The sequence below is a fragment of the Lagenorhynchus albirostris genome, chromosome 1, assembly GCF_949774975.1.
Source record: "Lagenorhynchus albirostris chromosome 1, mLagAlb1.1, whole genome shotgun sequence".
NCBI classification, from domain to species: Eukaryota; Metazoa; Chordata; class Mammalia; order Artiodactyla; family Delphinidae; genus Lagenorhynchus; species Lagenorhynchus albirostris.
In genome coordinates this window covers 151,691,192-151,715,475 of record NC_083095.1, presented here as the reverse complement: position 1 = coordinate 151,715,475, position 24,284 = coordinate 151,691,192, and the positions used below count along the sequence as shown (strand labels likewise).

Here is a 24,284-nt window from a genome sequence, read left to right as displayed (position 1 = left end):
GTGATTGTCGTACCTATTCATCTATCTACCTATTTAGGTCACTCTTTTCACAAACGTTTAATGAGCACCTACTATGAGTGGGCACTCTCCTAGGTACTAAAGACTCATTGATAATTGAACAGACCAAGGTCCATGATTCCATAGAACTTGCCTTCTAGTGAGAAAAGGAAGACAGTAAGAAAGCAAACAAATGAGCAAGGTAACTTCAAACAGTGATAAATGTCATGGGAAGAATGAGAGGTGGTGAAGTGATTGTGAGTGAGGCTGGAGTACAAAGAAGTTAAGGAGGTCACTTTTTTTTTTTTTGCAGTACACGGGCCTCTCACTGTCGTGGCCTCTCCCGTTGCGGAACACAGGCTCTGGACACGCAGGCTCAGTGGCCATGGTTCACGGGCCCAGCCGCTCCGCGGCATGTGGGATGTTCCCAGACCAGGGCACCTGCATCGGCAGGTGGACTCTCAACCACTGCGCCACCAGGGAAGCCTGGAGGACACATTTTAACAATAACGGCCAACAAGGCAAAGACTTGGGGGAAGAAATTACTAACAGAGAAAGAAAAAAAAAAAAGCAACTTAAATTTGCTTACAGAAAGAAGGTGGCTGAATGTATACACACATATACAAGAATTTATATATATAACTGAATCACTGTTGTATAGCAGAAATTAACACATTATAAATTATACTTCAATAAAATAAATTAAAAAAAATTTTTTTTAAATAGAAAGTGGCTGAAGCATAAAGAATAAGAGGAAGACTGTAGGAGTCAAGATTCCAGAAGCAGGTATGATGCTGAGCCTTCCAGGCTCTGGGGAGGAGGTCGTAACCTCCTACTATACCTTTATACCTTTGTACATTTAAAAGTTTACCGAGTCACCACCAGCCTTTTCTTCATTGGGCTAAATAATACCAGACCTTTTATTTCTTCTTCTAGATCATCATTTCATAATAGTTTAACAGTGATGGTGACTCTCCTCCAAACACCTCTGTATTTTTCAAAGGTTATAGAATGTTACAGAGAAAGGACATAGTTCAATCTCTTCATCTTTCTGTGCCTCTCCTAGATCAAGCTTCCCTAATAAAATAGGGGGGAATCCACCCTATATTTTAGGAATCTATTTTGTTAGTTAAGGAAAAACCTGATAGTCCTGAAAGCCTGGCTTATTCTTCCTGAAATCAAATAAATGTGGAAAATAAATGTTATATTCCTGGGCTTCCCTGGTGGCGCAGTGGTTAAGAATCCGCCTGCCAGTGCAGGGGACATGGGTTCGAGCCCTGGTCCGGGAATATCCCACATGCTGTGGAGCAACTAAGTCTGTGCGCCACAACTACTGAGCCTGTGCTCTAGAGCCTGTGAGCCACAACTACTGAAGCCCGCGCACCTAGAACCTGTGCTCCCCAACAAGAGAAACCACCACAATGAGAAGCCCGTGCACCGCAACGAAGAGTAGCCCCCGCTCACCGCAACTAGAGAAAGCCCGCACACAGCAATGAAGACCCAACGCAGCCAAAAAATAAATAAATAAGAGGGTTAACATAAATTTTTTTTTAAATCATTTTAAAAAATGTTATATTCCTGATTCAGAGGATAAAGTGAAATATTCCATCCATCTTCTGCAATTTTCCTCCAAGCTTTAAATTAAAAGAAATATAGATCCCATGAGGTTGATATAATGATATTTTCAGATACAGCACATACCAGGCCCAAACTCCTTAGTCTAATATTGGAGATCCCAACACTTATCCTTTCCAGCTTCATCTGTCAGATCTTCCTTCCTTTCACCATCTCTGCTACAGCCTCAGCCATGCCCCAAGGTGGCACCAATAGAAATGCAACCTGGCAGGCATTGAGAAGCATCTCGCCACCAGCAAGTAAGGTTGGTACGTCTGGACTGAGGAGCATCAGGTAACCCATGAGCTTCAGCCTATCTAGGTGACCTACTCAGCCTTAAAGCAGGTGTTAGCAAACTATGGCCCACTGCTTGTTTTTGTAAATAAAGTTTTATCGGATCACAGTCATGCCCATTCATTTATATGCTGCCTGTGATGGCTTTCTCAGTATAACAGCAAAGTGGAGTACTTGTAACAGAGACCATCTCTGGTCCTCAAAGCTTGAATCTTGGCCTCTGAATCTCCAGGCACTCAAGCAGGTTGTCAACTACTTCTGTATTTTATAAATACCCTTTATATTTATTTAGGAGTGGTCCAGCTTCTCTGTCCTCACGGCAACCCAGAGACGCTTCATCATTTAGGATTTTGGTACCCATCTAACCCAGATAACTCCCTCCCTCCTCAGGTTCGACCCTTCCAATATTGACTTTCCCCAGCCTTAGATTTGAATTGAACACCCTTTTGAAGGTGCCGATTCAAACTCTGGCAGAGACAATCCCCAAGTTTACTAGACTGAATTCTTTGCAGATAAAAACGATGTCTTATTTGCTTTTGTATCATATTAACATCGCTAAGAACTTAGCATGCTGCCTCACATATGGATCATATCCAAGAAAATACCTGAAGGAAATAAAAAGCTTAAGAGGAGGAAAGGAGGGAAGAAAGGAAGGAAGAGCTTGAATTCACCCTTTCTGTCCTCCTCTTCTTCAGAGTCTGTCCAAATCTAATGTTTGTGTTCATTAAGAAAAAAAAACAAACATGGCCAACTTCTAGTCTATATTCGTTATAAGTTTCTCTTTCCTTATGATGACATTCACAGTTTTCAATCAAAGAACAGCACCCAACTATACACTCTCAAGACTCTTTACAGATATAAGTTCCTTTTAATCATTCTTTCTAAGAGGCTTCTCCCAATTGTTAACTAAGATTTTCAAAGGAAAAGGCCACAAGTTAAAGGCCTGCGTCCATTCTCTGACCAGAAATAAATACTCTTGGCTTCTTGCCCACATAACTTGCAGCAAATGCTGCTGGGTTCTCCAGGGGAAAACCAGTTTTCTAGGGCCCCGGTTCCCTGAATCCTGCTATACCCCAGGATCAAGCCCTTACTCTGACGTTCCTGTTTCTCTATAATGCATGCTCACACACTTACTTCTCACCTTCTCCTCAGCTCGAAGGCTCTTGATGAATTATTTCCAGGCCCTCACTTATCTGTCTTATGCTCCCTTCCCAGCTGGACTGATTTATTTGTTTAGATTCCACTCCACCCCAACCCACCATCATTGCAGAGTGGGGGTAAGGAGACGGTCTGAAAGCTCTCCCCCAACCCTGTGCTGTGTGAAGTCGAGCACCAGCCTGCAGCTTGTCCCTCCACATCAGATACAAGAGGTGACTGATGCTGCACATCAAACATTCAGTTATCAAAGAGCCAGCAAGAGGGGTGGGAAAGTGGCATTGATGAATGACTGTAGCAGCACAGTATTATTCAAATAATTCAGCACGTTCTCCATAGGCCTGCATTGGCAAGTCACAGCAAAGAGCCAATTTGCTACTGATGACTTCAGAAATGATTCTATTTATCAACAAAACCCTGAGCACACCAGAATAGCAACAGCAGCCTGAACCTAGAGACTTGGCTAAGAGGCAGTCCCTCTATGTCTGCTACTACCATTAGCAAGGTGAGTGATTATATGACAGAGAACGCAAAAACTCTCTTTCTCCCTACGCAGATGTGTAGATGGAATGGTATGTAAAAAGAAAGGAAGAGAGGGAGGGGGAGAGGAGGATGAATGGATGGATAGTAGATAGATAAATAGACAAGTAGATAGGTAGATAGATAGATAGATTTTTTTAATCCAGATTTCATCTCCAGGAATGTCATAAAAGGTAGCATTTACTTCTCAGTCTTATTTTGCAGATGTCAAAACTAAGGAACTATAACTTGAAGGGACTTGTCCAAGTCGATGTCCACCAACAGAGATGGAGACAGAATTATAACTCATAGATAAATTATCATTATTCTAGAGCAGTGGTTCTTAACCACAGGGTAATTTTTGCCCCACAGGGATATTTGGCAAGTCCTAGAGACAGTTTTGATTCATGACTGGGGTACAAAGGGGTAGATGTCACCAGCATCTTGTGGATTGAGGTCAGGAGTGCTGCTAAACATCGTATAATGCACAGGACAACCCCCCATGACAAAGAATTATCCAGCCAAAATGCCAAGGTTTAGAAACCTTTTTCTAGAAATGCTGTCAGTAAACTATGCTCCACTGTCTGCTTTTGTGGAACACGGTCATGCCCTATTGTTTACACATTGTCTATGGTTGCTTTTGTGCTACACCAGCAAAGTTAAGTTGTTGTGACAGAAACTGTATGGTCCACAAAACGTAGAATAATGATTATCTGACCTTTCCTAGAGAGTTGGCTGATCTCCATTCTATAGCATAGGTTATTATCGATAGAGACCAAAAGGCACCACTTCCTCGCTGGCCAGGATATATGCACCATACAACCCAAAGGAGCACAGTTCACAAAAACTCCAAGGTAAATGGAATTGTACAACTCAGTGGTCCTGTGCATAGACTGGGTAGATAAGAAGAGTGACTTATTACAAAGATAGTGGACATCTACTAGAAAAAGTTTCCTAGGAAATCTTTCCATGGTCTCTTTGCCTGAATATCCTTCACATTCATTAAATACACCAACCCTAAGTGTCTACCTCAGGCTTATCCTGATGATATTAGTGTCTTGATAATAGATAGCCTCTGACTTGACGATGGGATTGTACCGGGCCTACCAAGACAAAAATGACAACTTGGAAATCAGTAACAGTAGCCATCATTTAGTGAGCATCAGTATCTGCCCAGCCTTAAAGTGGAAACGCAAAAGTCCGTCCTTAAAATTTACCGTGGGCGGGACTTCCCTGGTGGCATAGTGGTTAAGAACCTGCCTGCCAATCCAGGGGACATGGTCTGGGAAGATCTCACATGCCGCGGAGCAACTAAGCCTGTGCATCACAACTACTGAGCCTGCACTCTAGAACCCGCGAGCCACAACTACTGAGCCCGCATGCCACAATTACTGAAGCTCGCGTGCCTAGAGCCCGTGCTCTGCAACAAGAGAAGCCACCACAATGAGAAGTCCGTGCACCACAAGGAAGAGTAGCCCCCGCTCACTGCAACTAGAGAAAGCCTGCGGGCAGCAACAAAAACCCAAAGCAACCAAAAATAAATAAATAAAATTTCTAAAAGAAGAATTTTACCCTGGGCTTAGCTGAACATAGAAAGGGACATTTTCCTTTGTAGAATTATGAATGTAGAGATCATTAGAAGCAAGGGCTAGTGTACCTACTTCCTTTTTCACATCTTCAGAATCTGAGTCTTTGTCCTCTTCTTCCTCGCCATCATCTTCAAAATCTTCTGAGTGGGAAAAAAAAAAACAGAGGTGAAATGGATGAGGCTTCCCTTTTGCCTTGGATTGAGATTCTCGCCACCCAACAGTTAGTACTTCCCAAAAGTAAGGGGCCATTATTAAGTGTACAGGATCCCAACACACGCTTACACTTATTGGATGTGTAAATCATGCACACATAGGCGCGTGACAGCACTATATCATAACGTCTAAACTGCTGTCCCACACTGAATGCAAAATGAGTGCAGGATAAAATGACACATGAATACCATTCTGGCTTCCTTCACCCAATGTAGAAGTATTTATGCAATTTCTATGTAGAAGTATTTATGCAACTAACATTGCCAGAGTTCAGTGATCACATATACGCCAAAGCTGTTGTAATGTAGACAGCACCTTGACTGATTCCCTAACTTTAATACGAAGGAACTGATTTTAAACAAAAGTCCACAGAAAGCACCCAGTGTCATTGTGACAAGATGATGCCTATGGAAAATCTGTTCCCTGGAAGGAGGACAAGGTTGAAAAGCACTAGTATCTTCTGACAACAAAATCTTCTCGGAGATTGGATGACCATACTTTCAAGTATTCTAAAATGACTTGCATGGGGTGGCAAAACAGCAAAAGTTTGATTTCAATTTCATCCTTAGGGCAAATTAATTCCAGAACCAGTCTGTATGGTGGAGGGACTCCATCATGGGATTGCAAATAGATTTTTTTAAATCAGCTGAGATGCCTCTACAGGCATTCCATAGCTACCAGGCAAAGTGCCAACAGTTAATAATTCAGGACAAAATTAACAAGCTTGGTATTATGAAAAACTAGCTTTCTCATACATGTCTCTAATTACTTATTAGATAATCACAGTTGATCTCTTCAAAAAATTGATTCTACTTTCATCCACATTCCTCTGAAATATTATCCAAATGCAAAAGTTCATCATAAAGCTCATAACTATGAGCAAACTAAGTACAGAAGAGCTACCCACATACTCTACCTTCAGTTAGAACACGTGGAGGTTCAGAGGCGGTGCTCCCAGGCGCTGGGAAGGAATAAGCACTGCTGGCTGTGACCAAGGGAAGTGGACTCTTAGGGTAGCATTGCCTCAGGATCTGAAGCACAAGGGAGATGACAGGCTCCAGACTTTTGTCATCCAGGCAGTTCTGAACAAAGAGAAGATCATATCAGACACTGACATCTTGTGTGGAGTCCCTCTGCTATCATGTTATTTCAAGTAATGGATTACACGCAGCCTAAATGGACAGTAAATATCCTTAATGTAGAACATCTAATCTGAACATTCTAATGGAGAATTTTGTCTAACACAGGATCTGCTTTGGCCCAGTGTGTAATCTGCATTTTTATTTCTCTTTTACAGCTAATATATTATTGGAATGAATTTAGTCTGAAAATAGACTTCAGAGACTTTCAAGAGATGCTGCACCTAACGTAAAACATTGTCCAGAATAGCTGAGGGAAGAGGAGGTAATGACATCTTCCTTCAACCATCCATGTGTCATTGTGAATTATTGCCTAAATTAGAGAGTGAGTAGCTGAATTGATAGAAGTCTTACTTTTCTCTTTCAGCTATGATCTGAAGAGAAAAATATCAAGGAAAAAGATAAAATATGAAATCAGAAGAAAGACTAAGAGAATCCCAAGTACCTAACTTAAATAACATGCTTCTTCTCAAAGCCCACAGTGGTGATCTCTCTTGGTACCTACACAAAGCAAAGAAAAATTGGGTTTGCAGATGTAACATTTTAATACTGATGGAACATGACAAGACCCTTCTTTTCAGCCACTGTGAAAAATGTAAGAACAAGTTTACTAAATTGAGAGACAGAGAGTTGGGAGTAGTCAGTATGTCTTTGGCAAAAATATGGCCATTTTCTGCAGTCTCTTAGTAAATGTTTTGTCTACTGACTCGATACAGAAAGTTGACTAATGTAAGCCTCCACTTTGGTATTACTAAGGGGTTTCCACTAAGCTCTAAGGCCAATAAGTCACAGTAGGAGATATGGAGGATGCTTACAATATGCCACAGGGCAGTGACAATTATGCCAGGCATGGTACCTCCAGGCCCACATTATGGGCTGCTACACAGGAAAGAACATGGAGGAAAAAACATTTAATAAAATTTAAGCCATGGATTCAAGCTACCCAAATGACTCCAAAGTAAAAAAAAAAGTAAGCCAACTTTCAAAACAGAAATTTCTTAATAAAATCAACAATGCTATTTCCGAGGAGGAGCTTCAAGATGGTGGAAGAGTAAGAAGTGGAGATCACCTTCTTCCCCACAAATACATCGAAACACATCTACACATGGAACAACTCCTACAGAACACCTACTGAACGCTGGCAGAAGAACTCAGACCTCCCAAAAGGCAAGAGACTCCCCACGTACCTGGGTAGGGCAAAAGAAAAAAGAAAACAAAAGAATAGGGACGGGACCTGCACCAGTGGAAGGGAGCCGTGAAGGAGGAAAGGTTCCACACACTAGGAAGCCCCTTCGCGGGCAGAGGCTGCGGGTGGCGGAGGGGGGAAGCTTTGGAGCCGTGGAGGAGAGCACAGCAACAGGGGTGCGGAGGGCAAAGCGGAGAGATTCCCGCACAGAGGATCGGTGCCGATCGGCACTCACCCACCGGGGCGGGCAGGGGCTGGGAGCGGAAGCTTCGGCTTTGGAGGTCAGATCCCAGGGAGAGGACTGGGGTTGGCGGCGTGAACACAGCCTGCAGGGGGTTAGTACACCATGGCTAGCCGGGAGGGAATCCGAGAAAGGGTCTGGAGCTGCCGAAGAGGCAAGAGACTTTTTCTTGCCTCTGTTTCCTGGTGCACAAGGAGAGGGGATTAAGAGCGCTGCTTAAAGGAGCTCCAGAGACGGCGCAAGCCGCAGCTAACAGCACAGACACCAGAGACGGACTTGAGACGCTAAGGCTGCTGCTGCCGCCACCAAGAAGCCTGTGTGCAAGCACAGGTCACTATCCACACCACGCTTCCGGGGAGCCTGTGCAACCCGCCACTGCCAGGGTCCCGTGATCCAGGGACAACTTCCCCGGGAGAACGCACGGCGCGCCTCAGGCTGGTGCAACGTCACGTCAACCTCTGCCGCCGCAGATTTGCCCCACATTCCGCACTCCTCCCTCTCACCGGCCTGAGTGAGACAGAACCCCCTAATCAGCTGCTCCTTTAACCCTGTCCTGTCCGAGTGAAGAAAAGACACCCTCAGGCGACCTACACACAGAGGCGGGGACAAATCCAAAGCTGAACCCTGGGAGCTGTGCAAACAAAGAAGAGAAAGGGAAATCTCTCCCAGCAGCCTTAGCATCAGTGGATTAAAGCTCCACAATCAACTTGATGTATCCTGCATCTGTGGAAGACCTGAATAGACAACAAACCATCTAAATTGAGGTGGTGGACTTTGGGAGCAATGATATATATATATATATATATATATATATATTTTTTACTTTTTCTATTTTTCTGAGTGTGTATGTGTATGCTTCTGTGTGTGACTTGTATAGCTTTGCTTTTACCATTTGTCCTTGGGTTCTGTCTGTCCGTTTTCTCGTGTGTGTTTGTGTTTTTGTTTTTTGGTATACTTTTTAGCGCTTGTTATCATTGGTGGATTTGTTTTTTTGTTTGATTGCTCTCTTCTTTCTTTATTTTTTTATTACTTAAAAATTTTTTTCTTATTTTTAATATTTATTTGTTATTTTTTATTTTAATAACTTTCTTTTACTTTCTTTTATTTAATTTTTTTCTTTCTTTCTTTCTCTTTTTCTCCCTTTTATTCTGAGCCATGTGGATGACAGGGTCTTGGTGCTCCGGCCAGGCATCAGGCCTGTGGCCTCTGAGGTGGGAGAGCCGAGTTCAGGACACTGGTCCACCAAAGACCTCCAAGCTCCACATAATATCAAACAGCGAAAATCTCCCAGAGATCTCCATCTCAACGCCAAGACCCAGCTCCACTCAATGACCAGCAAGCAACAGTGCTGTACACCCTATGCCAAACAACAAGCAAGACAGGAACACAACCCCACACATTAGCAGAGAGGCGGCCTAAAATCATAATAAGGTCACAGACACACCAAAACACACCACTGGACGCAGACCTGCCGACCAGAAAACCAAGATACAGCCTCATCCACCAGAACACAGGCACTGCTCCCCTCCAGCAGGAAGCCTACACAACTAACTGAACCAACCTTAGCCACTGGGGGCAGACACCAAAAACAATGGGAACTATGAACCTGCAGCCTGTGAAAAGGAAACCCCAAACACAGTAAGTTAAGCAAAATAAGAAAACAAAGAAACACACAGCAGATGAATGAGCAAGATAAAAACCCACCAAACCTAAAAATGAAGAAGAAATAGGCAGCCTACCTGAAAAAGAATTCAGAATAAGGATAGTAAAGATGATCCAAAATCGTGGCAATAGAATGGAGAAAATACAAGAAACGTTTAGAAGGGACCTAGAAGAACTAAAGAGCAAACAAACAATCATGAACAATACAATAAATGAAACTAAAAATTCTCTAGAAGGGATCAATAGCAGAATAACTGAGGCAGAAGAACAGATAAGTGACCTGGAAGATAAAATAGTGGAAATAACTACTTCAGAGCAGAATAAAGAAAAGAGAATGAAAAGAACTGAGGACAGTCTCACAGACCTCTGGGACAACATTAAAGGCACCAACATTCGAATTATACGGGTCCCAGAAAAAGAAGAGAAAATAAAGGGACTAGACTGAGAAAATATTTGAAGAGATTATAGTTGAAAACTTCCCTAATATGGGAAAGGAAATAATTAATCAAGTCCAGGAAGCACAGAGAGTCCCATACAGGTTAAATCCAAGGAGAAACATGCCAAGACACATATTAATCAAACTATCAAAAATTAAATACAAGGAAAAAATATTAAAAGCAGCAAGGGAAAAATAACACACAAGGGAATCCCCATAAGGTTAACAGCTGATCTTTCAGCAGAAACTCTGCAAGCCAGAAGGGAGTGGCAGGACATAATTATTAAGTGATGAAAGGGAAAAACCTACAACCATGATTACACTACCTGGCAAGGATGTCATTCAGATTCAAAGGAGAAATTAAAACCTTTACAGACAAGCAATAGCTAAGAGAATTCAGCAGCACCAAACCAGCATTACAGCAAATGCTAAAGGAACTTCTCGAGGCAGGAAACACAAGAGAAGGAAAAGACCTACAAAAACAATCCCAAGAAAATGGTAATAGGAACATACATATAGATAACTACCTAAAATGTAAATGGATTAAATGCTCAACCAAAAGACATAGAATGGCTGAATGGATACAAAAACAAGACCCATATATATGCTGTCTATAAGAGACCCACTTCAGACCTAGGGTCACATACAGACGGAAAGTGAGGGGATGGAAAAAGATATTCCATGCAAAACAAAATCAAAGGAAAGCTGGAGTAGCAATTCTCATGTCAGACAAAATAGACTTTAAAACAAAGACTATTACAAGAGACAAAGAAGGACACTACATAATGATCAAGGGATTAATCCAACAAGAAGATATAAAAATTGTAAATATTTATGCACCCAACATAGGAGCACCTCAATACATAAGGCAATTCTTAACAGCCATAAAAGGGGAAATGGACAGTAACACAATCATAGTAGGGGATTTTAGCACCCCACTATCACCAATGGACAGATCATCCAAAATGAAAATAAATAAGGAAACACAAGCTTTAAATGATACATAAAACAAGACGGACTTAATTGATATTTGTAGGACATTCCATCCAAAAACAACAGAATACACTTTCTTCTCAAATGCTCATGGAACATTCTCCAGGATAGATCACATCTTGGGTCACAAATCAAGCCTTGGTAAATTTAAGAAAATTTAAATCGTATCAAGTATCTTTTCCGACTACAACGGTATGAGAGTAGGTATCAATTACAGGAAAAAATCTGTACAAAGTACAAACACATGGAGGCTAAACAATACACTATTTAATAAACAAGGGATCACGGAAAAAATCAAACAGGAAATAGAAAAGAACCTAAAAACAAATGACAATGAAAACACGACAACCCAAAACCTATGGGATGCAGCAAAAGCAGTTCTAAGACAGAAGTTTAGAGCAATACAATCCTACCTTAAGAAACAAGAAACATCTCAAATAAACCACCTAACCTAACACCTAAAGCAATTAGAGAAAGAAGAACAAAACAACCCCAGAGTTAGCAGAAGGAAAGAAATCAAAAAGATCAGATCAGAAAAAGAAATGAAGGAAACAATAGCAAAGGTCAATAAAACTAAAAGCTGGTTCTTTGAGAAGATAAACAAAATTGATAAACCATTAGCCAGACTCATCAAGAAAATAAGGAAGAAGACTCAAATCAATAAAATTAGAAATGAAAAAGGAGAAGTAACAACTGACACTGTAGAAATACAAATGATCATGAGAGATTACTACAAGCAACTCTATGCCAATAAAATGGACAACCGGGAAGAAATGGACAAATTCTTAGAAAAGTACAACCTTCCAAGACTGAACCAGGAAGAAACAGAAAATATAAACAGACCAATGACAAGCACTGAATTTGAAACTGTGATTAAAAATCTTCCAACAAACAAAAGCCCAGGACCAGATGGCTTCACAGGAGAATTCCATCAAACATTTAGAGAAGAGTTAACACCTATGCTTCTCAAGCTCTTCCAAAATATAGCCGAGGTAGGAACACTCCCAAACTCATTCTACAAGGCTACCATCACCCTGATACCAAAACCAGACAAAGATGTCACAAAGAAAGAAAACTACAGGCCAATATCACTGATGAACATAGATGCAAAAATCCTCAACAAAATACTAGCAAACAGAATCCAACAGCACATTAAAAGGATCATACACCATGAGCAAGTGGGGTTTATCCCATTAACGCAAGGATTCTTCAATATACACAAATAAATCAATGTGATAAACCATATTAATAAATTGAAGGAGAAAAACCATATGATCATCTCTATACATGCAGAAAAAGCTTTTGACAAAATTCAACACCCATTTATGATAAAAACCGTCCAGAAAGTAGGCATAGAGGGCACTTACCTCAACATAATAAAGGCCATATATGACAAACCCACAGCCAACATCGTCCTCAATGGTGAAAAACTGAAACCATTTCCACTAAGATCAGGAACAAGACAAGGTTGCCCACTCTTACCACTATTATTCAGCATAGTTTTGGAAGTTTTAGCCACAGCACTCAGAGAAGAAAAAGAAATAAAAGGAATCCAAGTTGTAAAAGCAGAAGTAAAACTGTCACTGTTTGCAGATGACATGATACTATACATAGAGAATCCTAAAGATGCTACCAGAAAACTACTAGAGCTAATCAATGAATTTGGTAAGTAGGATACAAAATTAATGCACAGAAATCTCTTGCATTCCTATACAATAATGAAAAATCTGAAAGAGAAATTAAGGAAACACTCCCATTTACCATTGCAAGAAAAAGAATAAAACACCTAGGAATAAACCTACCTGAGACAAAAGACCTGTATGCAGAAAACTATAAGACACTGATGAAAGAAATTAAAGATGACACAAACAGATGGAGAGATATACCATGTTCTTGGACTGGAAGAATCAACATTGTGAAAATGACTATACTATCCAAAGCAATCTACAGATTCAGTGCAATCCCTATCAAACTACCACTGACATTTTTCACAGAAGTAGAACAAAAAATTTCACAATTTGTGTGGAAACACAAAAAAACCCGAATAGTCATAGTAATCTTGAGAAAGAAATACGGATCTGGAAGAATCAGGCTCCCTGACTTCACACTATACTACAAAGCTACAGGTATCAAGACAGTATGGTACTGGCATAAAAACAGAAATATAAATCAATGGAACAGGATGAAAGCCCAGAGATAAACCCATGCACATACGGTCACCTTATTTTTGATAAAGGAGGCCAGAATATACAATGGAGAAAAGACAGCCTCTGCAGTAAGTAATGCTAGGAAAACAGGACATCTATGTGTGAAAGAATGAAATTAGAACACTCCCTAACACCATACACAAAAATAAACTCAAAATGGATTAAAGACCTAAATGTAAGGCCAGACACTGTAAAACTCTTAGAGGAAAACATAGGCAGAACACTCTATGACATAAATCTCAGCAAGATCCTTTTTGACCCACCTCCTAGAGAAATGGAAATAAAAGCAAAAATAAACAAATGGTACCTAACGAAACTTAAAAGCTTTTGCACACCAAAGGAAACCATAAACAAGACTAAAAGACAGCCCTCAGAATGGGAGAAAATATTTGCAAATGAAGCAACTGACAAAGGATCAATCTCCAAAATTTACAAGCAGCTCTTGCAGCTCAATATCAAAAAAACAAACAACCCAACCAAAAATGGGCAGGAGACCTAAGTAGACATTTCTCCAAAGAAGATATACAGATTGCCAACAAACACATGAAAGAATGCTCAAAATCATTAATCATTAGAGAAATGCAAATCAAAACTACAATGAGATATCACCTCACTCCTGTCAGAACGGCCATCATCAAAAAATCTAGAAACAATAAATGCTGGAGAGGGTGTGGAGAAAAGGCAACCCTCTTGCACTGTTGGTGGGAATGTAAATTAATACAGCCACTATTGAGAACAGTATGGAGGTTCCTTAAAAAACTAAAAATAGAACTACCATATGACCCAGCAATCCCACTCCTGGGCATATACCCTGAGAAAACCATAATTCAAAGAGAATCATGTACCACAATGTTCATTGCAGCTCTACTTACAATAGCCAGGACATGGAAGCAAGCTAAGTGTCCATCAACCGATGAATGGATAAAGAAGATGTGGCTCATATATACAATGGAATATTACTCAGGCATAAAAGGAAACGAAATTATTTGTACTGAGGTGGATGCACCTAGAGTCTGTCATACAGAGTGAAGTAAGTCAGAAAGAGAAAAACAAATACCATATGGTAACACATATATATGGAATCTAAAAAAAAATGGTCACAAAGAACCTAGGGGCAGGATGGGAATAAAGATGCAGACCTACTAGAGAATGGACTTGAGGACATGGGGAGGGGGAAGGGTAAGCTGGGACAAAGTGAGAGAGTGGCATGGACATATATACACTACGAAATGCAAAACCGATAGCTAGTAGGAAGCAGCCAAATAGCACAGGGAGATCAGCTCGGTGCTTTGTGACCTCCTACAGGGGTGGGATAGGGAGGGTGGGAGGGAGGGAGACACAAGAGGCAAGAGATATAGGAACATATGTATATGTATTCACTTTGTTATAAAGCAGAAACTAACACACCATCGTAAAGCAATTATACTCCATTAAAGATGTTAAAAATAAATAAATAAATGCTATTATTAAAAGAGGAAAATAAATGTTACTTAGCAGCCCCCCCCCAAAAAAGAATGCTATTTCCCCTTCCATGTACTCAAATAATACCAATCAGGTATCCTGAACCAACAGCAGGAAACACTCTCCAAGGAAAATAAATTCGTTGAGGCTATTTTATCGCTGGGACTGGTCAAATAGTTTTAAGTGCTTACTGAAAATTATGAGTATCGGAAAAAGAGAGAACTGAGCATGGAGGATGAAGAATGGTAAGGTAGATGACTGATCAGAGATAATGCTCTAAGCCTCAGCCTTAGGAGATAGTGAGCCAAGTCCAAGCCAGGGAACTCAGTCAAAACTGCCAGCATTTTGGAAGCCAGGTCTGTCTATGATTGCCATTGGTACTATTGCTGATGATGGTAACAGTGTAATGTTTTACTTGGTGTGGGATGGTGCAGGTGGAAAGCAGGTGAAAGGATGGAGTCAAGTCCAAGCGTCCTGTTTCGATTGGGCCGCACCATGAACTGAATTTGGGGGATGGAGGGAGTATTAGTATCTACAGAAACCTAGGCATTAGGGATAATGTTATATCTGGTGTCTGCTCTACTCAGGGGAAAACATTTATGAATTTAAAGATGATCGTTGGGTCCAAGTTAATAGGAATGCCTAGATTCTTTGCCAACATTTTCCTGGTGTTAATGGATCAGGACCAGGGCTAATGTGAGGCAAGGAGGTGTCCCGGACACAAAATTTAAGGAGGCACTCACTCTCAGGCTCCTGCGAGTGCAGGGTCAGCACCTCTGCTGTGTATCATAAAATGACAAGACTCCAAGAAATAGCATTCCTGTGGACCAATGTCTCAGAATAGGGGGCAAAGGTGAGATTTGTAGGCTCACTCTTCCCATGATTCCCAATAACCCACCTGCTACTTGGAAAAGATGATAAAATACAAGAGTGCTTAAAATATTCAATTCACATTTAACATCTTTGCATTAGCTTTGGGATGAAAAATACCCTACTTTCATGATACACATGCACGACAAAGTAGAGCACGCAGCTCAGATCCCAGAGCAAGACTACCTGAATTCAAATCCTGGGCTGACGATTGCTAATTACTGTACAACCCTGGCAAGTTACTACACCTCTCTGTGCTGCCGCTTCCTTATCTGTAAAGAGGAAATCATACCAGAACCTCTCTCATAAGGTTGTGTCTGAATTAAATGAGTTACAGGTAAGGTGAGTGCCTAATAGTAAGCATTCTGTAAGCTTTAGCTAGTAGGATGCCAGGAGGCATCATTAGGGTCATAAAACCGTATAAGAATCTGAAAAGAGGACCTTAGGAGACCACTGCTAATTCAGGGCAGAGTCCTAGCAGTAATCCCCACAGTAAAAAAATGAGACATTCTAGTGGAAGAGGAGCCTGAGGAAGAATCAGGATTCCTGGGTTTAAGCTCTGCTTCTCACGAGCCAAAGCCATCAGTATCTCCTGCCTCAGCTCCCACAGTCTGACTCCTCCCCTTGCCCTCCTGCCTCTCCCTCCTTCTCTTGTGCCCTTGGAGACTCTCCTCTCCAAAGGGCAGCCAGAATGATCCTTGAAAAGCATAAATCAGTTTGAATGGGTGTAGAGTTTCAGTTTTTCAGGATGAAGAGTTTTGGAGATTAGTTATACAAGAGCTTGAAGCTATTTACTACTGAAATGTACACTGAAAAATGGCTAAGATGGTCAATTTTATGTTATATGGATTTTGCCACTATTAAATTTTTTTAATTTTTAATGAAAAATAAAAAGCATAAATCATATTGTCTCCCCTGATTCAAACCTAAAAAAAAATAAAATCTGAATTCCTTTTCATGCTCTAGAAAACTCTACATGATCTGGTCTTCCCAAACTCTCCAAATCTGTCTTCCCCCTTCTTTGTACCTGCTTAAAATCTGACGGAATAAAACTCAAATTCCTTATCATGGTTCCGTATGCTCTAGACACTCTAGTCCCACCTATGTCTCCAGCTTCACATCATTTCTCCCCACTTTTCCTGCCCATGCTTCTGCCCCACCCCCGACCCCACAACCTGAGGGCCTTCACATTTGCCTTTTTTACCCTATCCCTGCAGCCCTCATATCAGACCTTCACAACACTGGTTCTTTCTTGTCATTCAGGTTTCAGCTCTGAAGATCACTCTTCCATGCCAGCCTTAGAATGGCCCCTCTTCTTCCTCTCTCTCCAGAAACTCTTTGAACATAGACGGGCATATGCTAAGGTCCAGAACAGATGTGGTGTAGCTTCAATTTAGGACTGTCTTAGATGGAAACACCTTTGGTTTGGGACCTTCTGGTTCATTCTTGTCCAGGTCTTTCCCTCTTGCCTGACTCTCCAGAATGTCTTAGTGGTTCCACTAGTTGTACACTGCTTTCCTCTCCAGTCTGTACCTCCTGGCTAACTCCTTGCACTTCTGTGCACAAAGCAAGTTTTTCAAGCGCTCTGCTTTGACTCAAACGTCAATGACGTCCTTCTCGAAGCCTTCTCTGGTCAGCCAAGACCACCCAGAGCTCTCCTTCCTCTGCATGGCTTTGCCAGTTCCACTCTGGCATCCCACTTGCTGCCTATACTGCAGTGATCCTGATTTCCCCTGTAGGACAGCAGGTGTCCTGAGGAGGATGGGAACTCTAATCACCTTCCTCTTTGAACTCCCTACCTAACCCCAAACCTTTCACAAAGCGGAAGCTCAGGAAACATTGACTGAATAAACAGTAAATGATCTCCAATTACCCTGACCTCTAGAGTATCGAGCTCCTGATTCCCAAGTGGGTGACATTCCCTTTAGGACTCAGCCCTTCCTTCTGTAGATCCACAATGCTGGGGTAATCAGTCCTGTGGACAAAAAGGGTCCTGATGAATCAAGACCTGGCCTGCCATGCTTTCTGAGCATATGACAGCAGCTGCAACTTTTTCAAAGGCTATCAGAGTTCATTCTAGTGGTTCTCAAAGTGAGGGTCCCAGACCAGCAGCATTAACATCAGCTGAGTACTTGGTAGAAATGTAGAATCAGATCTACTCAGATCTAATGAGGTCCAGCTACCTGTGTATTAACAAGCCCTCTAAGAGATTGTGACACACCGTCAAGTTTGAAAACCACCAATCTTGGCAATGTTTTTGGTCTCTGAAGCTGTTCTAGCTCCATAGAGTGGCCCCTTTACCTGATTATTTCATACAAGTTTGTTCCACCTGCAATTACCCCTTTCTCCGAATTGATAACCATCTCAAACTGTTTCAGGGCATCCTTGCAGGGGTTTGTTTTTAACGTTACATCCAAACTGTCAGCCTTCTTTCTCCTTCCTCATACAAAGCTCCAACAAGATCCCGTTACGTTACACAGCAGCCTCACTGCATTATGGACAACCTGATCCTCTGAACATTTAAAGGATGCTCAGAGGAAAGGCTGTGGGACCCAGGAAACAAAGAGGTGGGGTTATTGAGAGAGAATCATGGCAAGCAGTGGCCTCAGCAGGAAGGCAAAGAACAATATGATGGGCAAAGTCTGTGGGAAGGACTCAAAGAGAGTTCTTTCTCAGTCACTCTCATGCCCGGTAGGCTTGCAATTACACCACAAGCACCGATAAAAATAGTAAAGGACTGTGGTTTTCAAAGTGTGACCCAGACCAGCAGTATCAACATCACTTAGGAATTTGTTAGAAACACAACTTCTCAGGACCATCCCAGACCTACTGAATCAGAAACTCTGAGGATGGGGCCCTTGCAGCCATGTAGGTGGCTTTGATCACACTTAACTTAGAGAACCTCTGGTCCAGTGGACAGAAATACGGACTGTTGAGTAAGACCATCAGTTTCAAATCCTTTGAAATGCTGAAATCAGAAAGTCTGCATAAACTGCTATGCCAGCCCTAAGCTATAGTAAGCATTCAGGACAAATCTCATTCTCTCGTCCTCTTCCTCCTTCCTCCTTCTTCTTCCTCCTCTTCTCCTTCATTTTCATTGTCATCTCCATCAGCTGCAGCAGCAGCAGTAGAAGCAGCATAATCTGCAATAGCTACTGAAATGCCATCCCTAGATCCAAGGTTCCCCAGTTGGCCGTCCTGTGACTCACGCATCTTCTCTGGCAGGAGAGGGGAGAGAATGGATGGGCAGCTCTAACTCCAGCACAGCTGCAAGGGCATCTGTGCTCAGAGCACTCAGCCCGGGTGCTGGGAAGCTTTTCAGGCAGGAGAAACCTGGCCACCAAGTGCAGATTCTGCCTCTGCTCACATCCTGCTTCCATTCCCAACAGTAATTGGAGGCCAGGAGCTCATTGTAAATTTGCTTAATTGAGCAGTTGAAGTCTTTATTGTCCTGCTGAGGAACTGCTTATAAAAGCCTGCTTCTGGGCTCACAGCCCCTTTCATGCCTGTGCTTCACTTGGTATTTTCTCCACTCTCTTCTTGTCATTGACCTGTACCTCTGGGATCACCATCTTTTCCCTGTATTGCTCTTTTAATTGTTTTTTTTTTTTTGGTTTGTTTGTTTGTTTAACACAGATCAGAAAAACAGTCAATAATGCAGAGGGCGGGGGCAGAGGAGCTGGCTAAAGCACACGAGCCAGAGCTGGGGGATTCTAGGCATCAGCAATACGCGGGGAGTTTCACGAAGGCTGGGAGAGATTCGAGATCTGGGGGACACAGGCTTACAAAGTATGGTGAAGCTTGGAAAAATTCAAAGCACTTCCTCATCCAGAGAAATAGAATGGAAAATGTAGCTATTTCATGACCGAGAAGCTCTGAAAGCTGTAATAATGGAGAGAAACCCAGAGGCGATAGCAGACAGAAAATTAGATACTGGTTTGCAGTGCAGTATTATGTTATTGTTTAGAGGAGGGGAAAAAAGCTTTTCTAAAAAAATGGTTAGAGTCTACAGATGCCATGGTTGGAAAACAGCACTCTCGTTGACCGCTTCATTACCTCAGATGTACTCAGGTACAGAGAAATTGGAGGGTGTCCAGAGAGAAGCAACGAGACCAATGAAAGTAGTGCAGAGACTGACTAATACGAAGACAGCAAGGAACATGATGTGTGTGAAACACGGCTGCCTTGGCCCCAGGAGAGGTCTGGTGAGCAGATGATGGGCATTTGGGAGATACTCACATCACCCATGGAGAACGTATAGGTAGCCTCACATGATGGTGTTTAAATTAGCCCTAATCAAGTGAAATTAAGGAATTTATTATTTGGTTGAAATCCAGGAAACCCTAGACGCTTATTCCACTGGGGTGCAGGTAAGTGACAGCCCTTATAGGTGCCACTCCCTTTGCCTGGGATGCTCTTCCTCTTAAACTTGGCATGACAGACTCCTTCAATAATTCAGGTCTCAGCTTAGGTGTCACCTGCTCAGAGAAGACTTGACCCCTCTAAGAGAAGACCTTCTCCCTGCATATGTAAAAGTCACTGTAGACCTGTGCCCTTCCTCTGTTGATTTCACAGAGCAATATGAAATTATCTTCCAGATTGAATTCTTTGCTTCCTTAGTGTCCAACTCTCTGGTGGAATGCTTGCCCCAAAAGATCAGGGGTCTCGTCTATCATATTCACCACTAGGTCCCCAAAACTAATTATTATTCCAATAACCACTCACACTCATAAAGCAGTTAAGTCACGGCAAGAACGCTGCTAACATAGACATGTCTATGTTAACTTATTCAGGCCACGCAAAAACCTAGATTTTAGCATTTCTATTTTTTTTAAGAAGAAGAAACTTGAGTCCCAGAGAAGGTGGGTGACTTTTCTAAAGTTGCACAGCTATAGGTGCTAGGGCTGGGATCTGAAGCCAGGTTCTCTAGCTTTAAAATCAACATTCTTAATCACTGCACTAGCCAGTGTGTACCCAACTAATATGTATTGAATACATGAGTCAATCAGTACATGAGTGAGTGAAGGAATGAGGATTTGAGTCCAGAACATCTGCCCAGAGCAGGAAGCAAGAAACATTGAGGTTTCCCAACTTTAGTGAAGGTGAGTCCTAAATGACGGCCTTCAGGAATCACCCAGGTGTCATCCAGCTGCAGAGATAATCCCCATGCTGATTACCTGTGTGGTGCTGAAAAGGATCTCCATGCCCTGAGCTGCCCGGAAGGCCTCCCTGCCAGACCGGAGGTTGGCAATATGCCTGAGGCAAAGCAGAAGCGCCCTGCGGATCAGCACGTAAGAATTGGTCGTGTCATGGCTGTGCCAGTCCTGATGCAGCCGGAGCAAGATGGCGACATAGCCTCTGTTCACTGCCCTGCGGCTGTTAGACTCTGAAACCAATGGGAAAAGACAATGTCAATCACAGGCTGGCCATACCGGCCTGAGGATGTCCCAGTGTACCTCCCACAAGATACTAATCCATCATAAAGGGAATGATAATAACTTTCCAGTGGAGAAAACTGGCAGATATCACCTTAATCAAGTGACCAAAGTCAACATCAGCAGATAAGATGCCCCGAGAAAGACACACCATCACTTTAGCATCACTTAAGCACCAATTTAGCATCACTTTAGCATCGCTTCAGCATCGTTTCTATGATTTTCCTGCCCCAAAATGCATAACCTAAATGTTACTACGAGGAAAATCAGCAAACCCAAAATGAGGGACATGCTGCAAAATATCCAGTCTATACTTTTCAAAAATGTCAAGGTCATGAAAAGCAAAAAAAAAAAAAAAACAGGAATTGAGCTAACAGAGACTAAAAAGACATGGCATATCAGTATGATATATAATTATAATTTAGATCCTGGACCAGAAAACAATTTTTTTTTCTTTTGCTACATAAGGCGTTAGTGACGCAATTGGTAAAATATGAATAAAGTGTTTAGATTAACCCATGGTATTGTATAAATGTTTATTGTCAGATTTTGATAAACTATTATACGTTTATGTAAGTGAATATTCTTGTTTTTACGAAATTCGCCATTGTGAATGTCTATAACATTCTCAAATAGTTCAGAAAAAGGATAATAGTGTGTGGGGAGAGAGAAGAAAGGAGGTGGGGGGAATCCACAGGATTTCCATTCCTCTTTCCTAAGCTTCAGTAGACTTGGGATATTGTCATTTGGGTTGAGCAAACTATAAGGCTTAGGTTGGAAAGGAGAGGACCCTGAGTGACAGACATAATGTCAGGAAGGCTGCCATGTGTAACAGATGCGTTGGGTGTTTTACCTAAAGAGAACGGAAGCCAGATCATCAAGGGGTTGGCTGCGTCCAGGAAGGGAACTCCTCAGGCTCAAGGCTACCCAAGAAGGAGCTGGTCTCTATGTGGTAATGAGCAACGTGGCACCAAAAATATCCAGAAAGAGGTTGGAAGTCCATCCAGCAGGGATGTGAGGACAGGGCTTCCTTACATCTGACAGGGAGCTGTAGTAGCATGCTCTTACAGTTTCCTTCCCCTCTTTCACACCATGACTACCCCTTGTTAGTTGAATGACCCTGCGTGAGACCTCCCATGAGACCCCTCTGATGGGTGAATGATTTCTTCATTTTTCCATTATGAAGAAAGAAAGGGAGAAGAATGGTCCAAGATACCTCTCTCAAGAGTCCACATATACCACTTTTCATGTTAAACTCCTCTGCCTACAGGGTTGGCGGACAGACCAGTTCAGGTCTACCCAGTAGATGGGGAGATAGATACTCTCTGGATCCTGGTCCTCTCTACCCCTGTGGACTAGGTACCCCGAAGAACTCTAACAGGCTGACTCTCAGGAACAAACGCCCACATCTTGCAGCTCTGCCCTCTCACGACTGCATTTCTCCATTATCCATACTGTTCATGCTGGTTTATGAGACAATCTATGTTTCTGGCCGAGCATGTGAGAGAGAGATCCCCTGAGCTGTAACTGGATAAGCAAAATTTCAGCTCCAAGTCAGATTTTTTCCTAAGACCATGTAAGTACACGTGAGTGAAACGATAACATGGAAATTCAGTGCTTTATTCCAGAAGGGTTTTATCATAATATTAATGGAATTCTCCTTTTCTTCCACTTGTTTGTCAAATTCTAAATTGTCAGGCTTGACTGAGCCCCACTGAAATTTTTGACCCATTTATGCAGTTGGTTTTATTTTTTTTTTTTCACTTTTTACAACATCTCATTCAGCGATGACCCTAAATTGAGAGCCATGAGCTTTATTCACTCCATGATGTGTTTGTGGAAGGTTGAAATCACCTTCATTACCTCCTTTAATGAATTATTCTTTCGTATCAAAGATATTTCTCTCCTCGGCTGATCCCGGCCACAAAGCACTGGACTTCTTTACTACCTACATGAGGTTCCAGCCTATCCAATATCTGATGTTTAAAAGAAAGTTGAGGATTAGGTAGGAGGTATTAAAGGAAACTATTGCCTGCTGAAAAGAAGACAGAATGGCAAAAACAGTGCATGGAGGTCGCATGGGCAGTGGGAGGTTAACTTTTGTCTTTTATCTATGTTAAGGGTATGAGACTAATAATGTGTTATCCTCATGACTTTCATCTCCCACTTCTGGGGGAGGGGGAGGGAGATAACGAGAAAAAAGTCTTTAATTGTCTGAGAGAAAAATCCCTTATCAGATTCCAATGATTTTATTCACCATTTTCTGTTAATCTTCAACAAGCTGTCATGTTTACTAACATCGAAAATAGCTACACCTCCTCCCCCAACCCCTACCCTAAATCAGTCAATCTTTCTCCGTGAACGGCTTGGGAGTTTTGCAAAAGTCAATATGCACCTGAAACCCTACACGAGATCCATCAAGCTGAACAAATGTAGAGGGGAGCCGAAGAATGAAATGAGGGTCACTGGGATCTGCAACTTGCAGGAGTTTGAGAAGATCTGAGGGGAGGACAGTGCTTCTCTCAGGGAGGCCACATAGGAAGGAGAAGATGTGGGGTTTCATACATTCCTTTGGGTGAGCTCAGGGTTTGGAGGCCAGAGAAGATCCCCAGACCAGCCGTACTACTTTAGTCTGTTTGTGTCAATGGCTTCTTCCTAAGATTTCCTTGGAAAAAAGAGTTCCTGTTCCTTAATTTTTAAAAAAAATTTCTGAAACAGATTGGTTTATGTTAAACTGGTTGGAGGATGGGGTGGAATGGACAGAGAGGACTTCTGAGGACCTTTAATTTAACAGCTCACCTCCACCCCCTTCTCCATCCAAAGGCACTCTCCATGCCCCCTTGTCTCCATCAGCCCCTCCCTGGCAGCCTCCTGCTGAAGTTCTTACCTGGCCAGTTTTCCTGTGGCAAATCTGCATCCTTGTCCTCTCCAATTTATCCTCTTAAGTTCTACTCTTTCTACCTGCCTTTCCAGATTGTATCCTCCTGAAGTCATATTTGTAGCTAATTCTCAATCTAAAATGTGATCTTGCGCTCTCCTTATTTTTACCCCAGGTATTTCTTCACAGAGGTTCGAATGTTTTCTTTAGTGCAGACCCCACTGATGCAGCAGATTTTTACATTCATGAAGAAAGAATAAAAAAATGAAGGGAATATGCCAAGATATCAATAGTACTTATGAGGGAGGAAAATATTGATGATTCTATTTGCTTTGGATTTTTTTAGACTAGACTTAGACTTTTTTGTAGTTTTTAATCTCCACATCCTCTGCAAT

General features: G+C 42.0%; 1 protein-coding gene across 7 annotated transcripts in view; it reads right to left on the bottom strand.

Annotated features, from left to right (window-relative positions):
• AGBL1 (AGBL carboxypeptidase 1) overlaps positions 1-24,284 on the bottom strand; it is a 958,763-nt gene that overhangs the window by 771,468 nt on the left and 163,011 nt on the right. For 6 of the 7 annotated variants that reach the window (XR_009541841.1, XM_060156164.1, XM_060156157.1 and 3 more), the window contains exons 7-9: positions 20,754-20,962; positions 6,298-6,463; positions 5,241-5,308 (exon numbers count right to left, since the gene is read on the bottom strand). Coding sequence is in view for 6 of the 7 variants with exons in the window: in XM_060156164.1 (XP_060012147.1) it covers positions 5,241-5,308; positions 6,298-6,463; positions 20,754-20,962 (443 nt within the window). In the remaining variant the exon portion in view is untranslated. The remainder of the gene's footprint in view (positions 1-5,240; positions 5,309-6,297; positions 6,464-20,753; positions 20,963-24,284) is intronic. The other variant, XM_060156139.1, reaches the window with a different exon arrangement.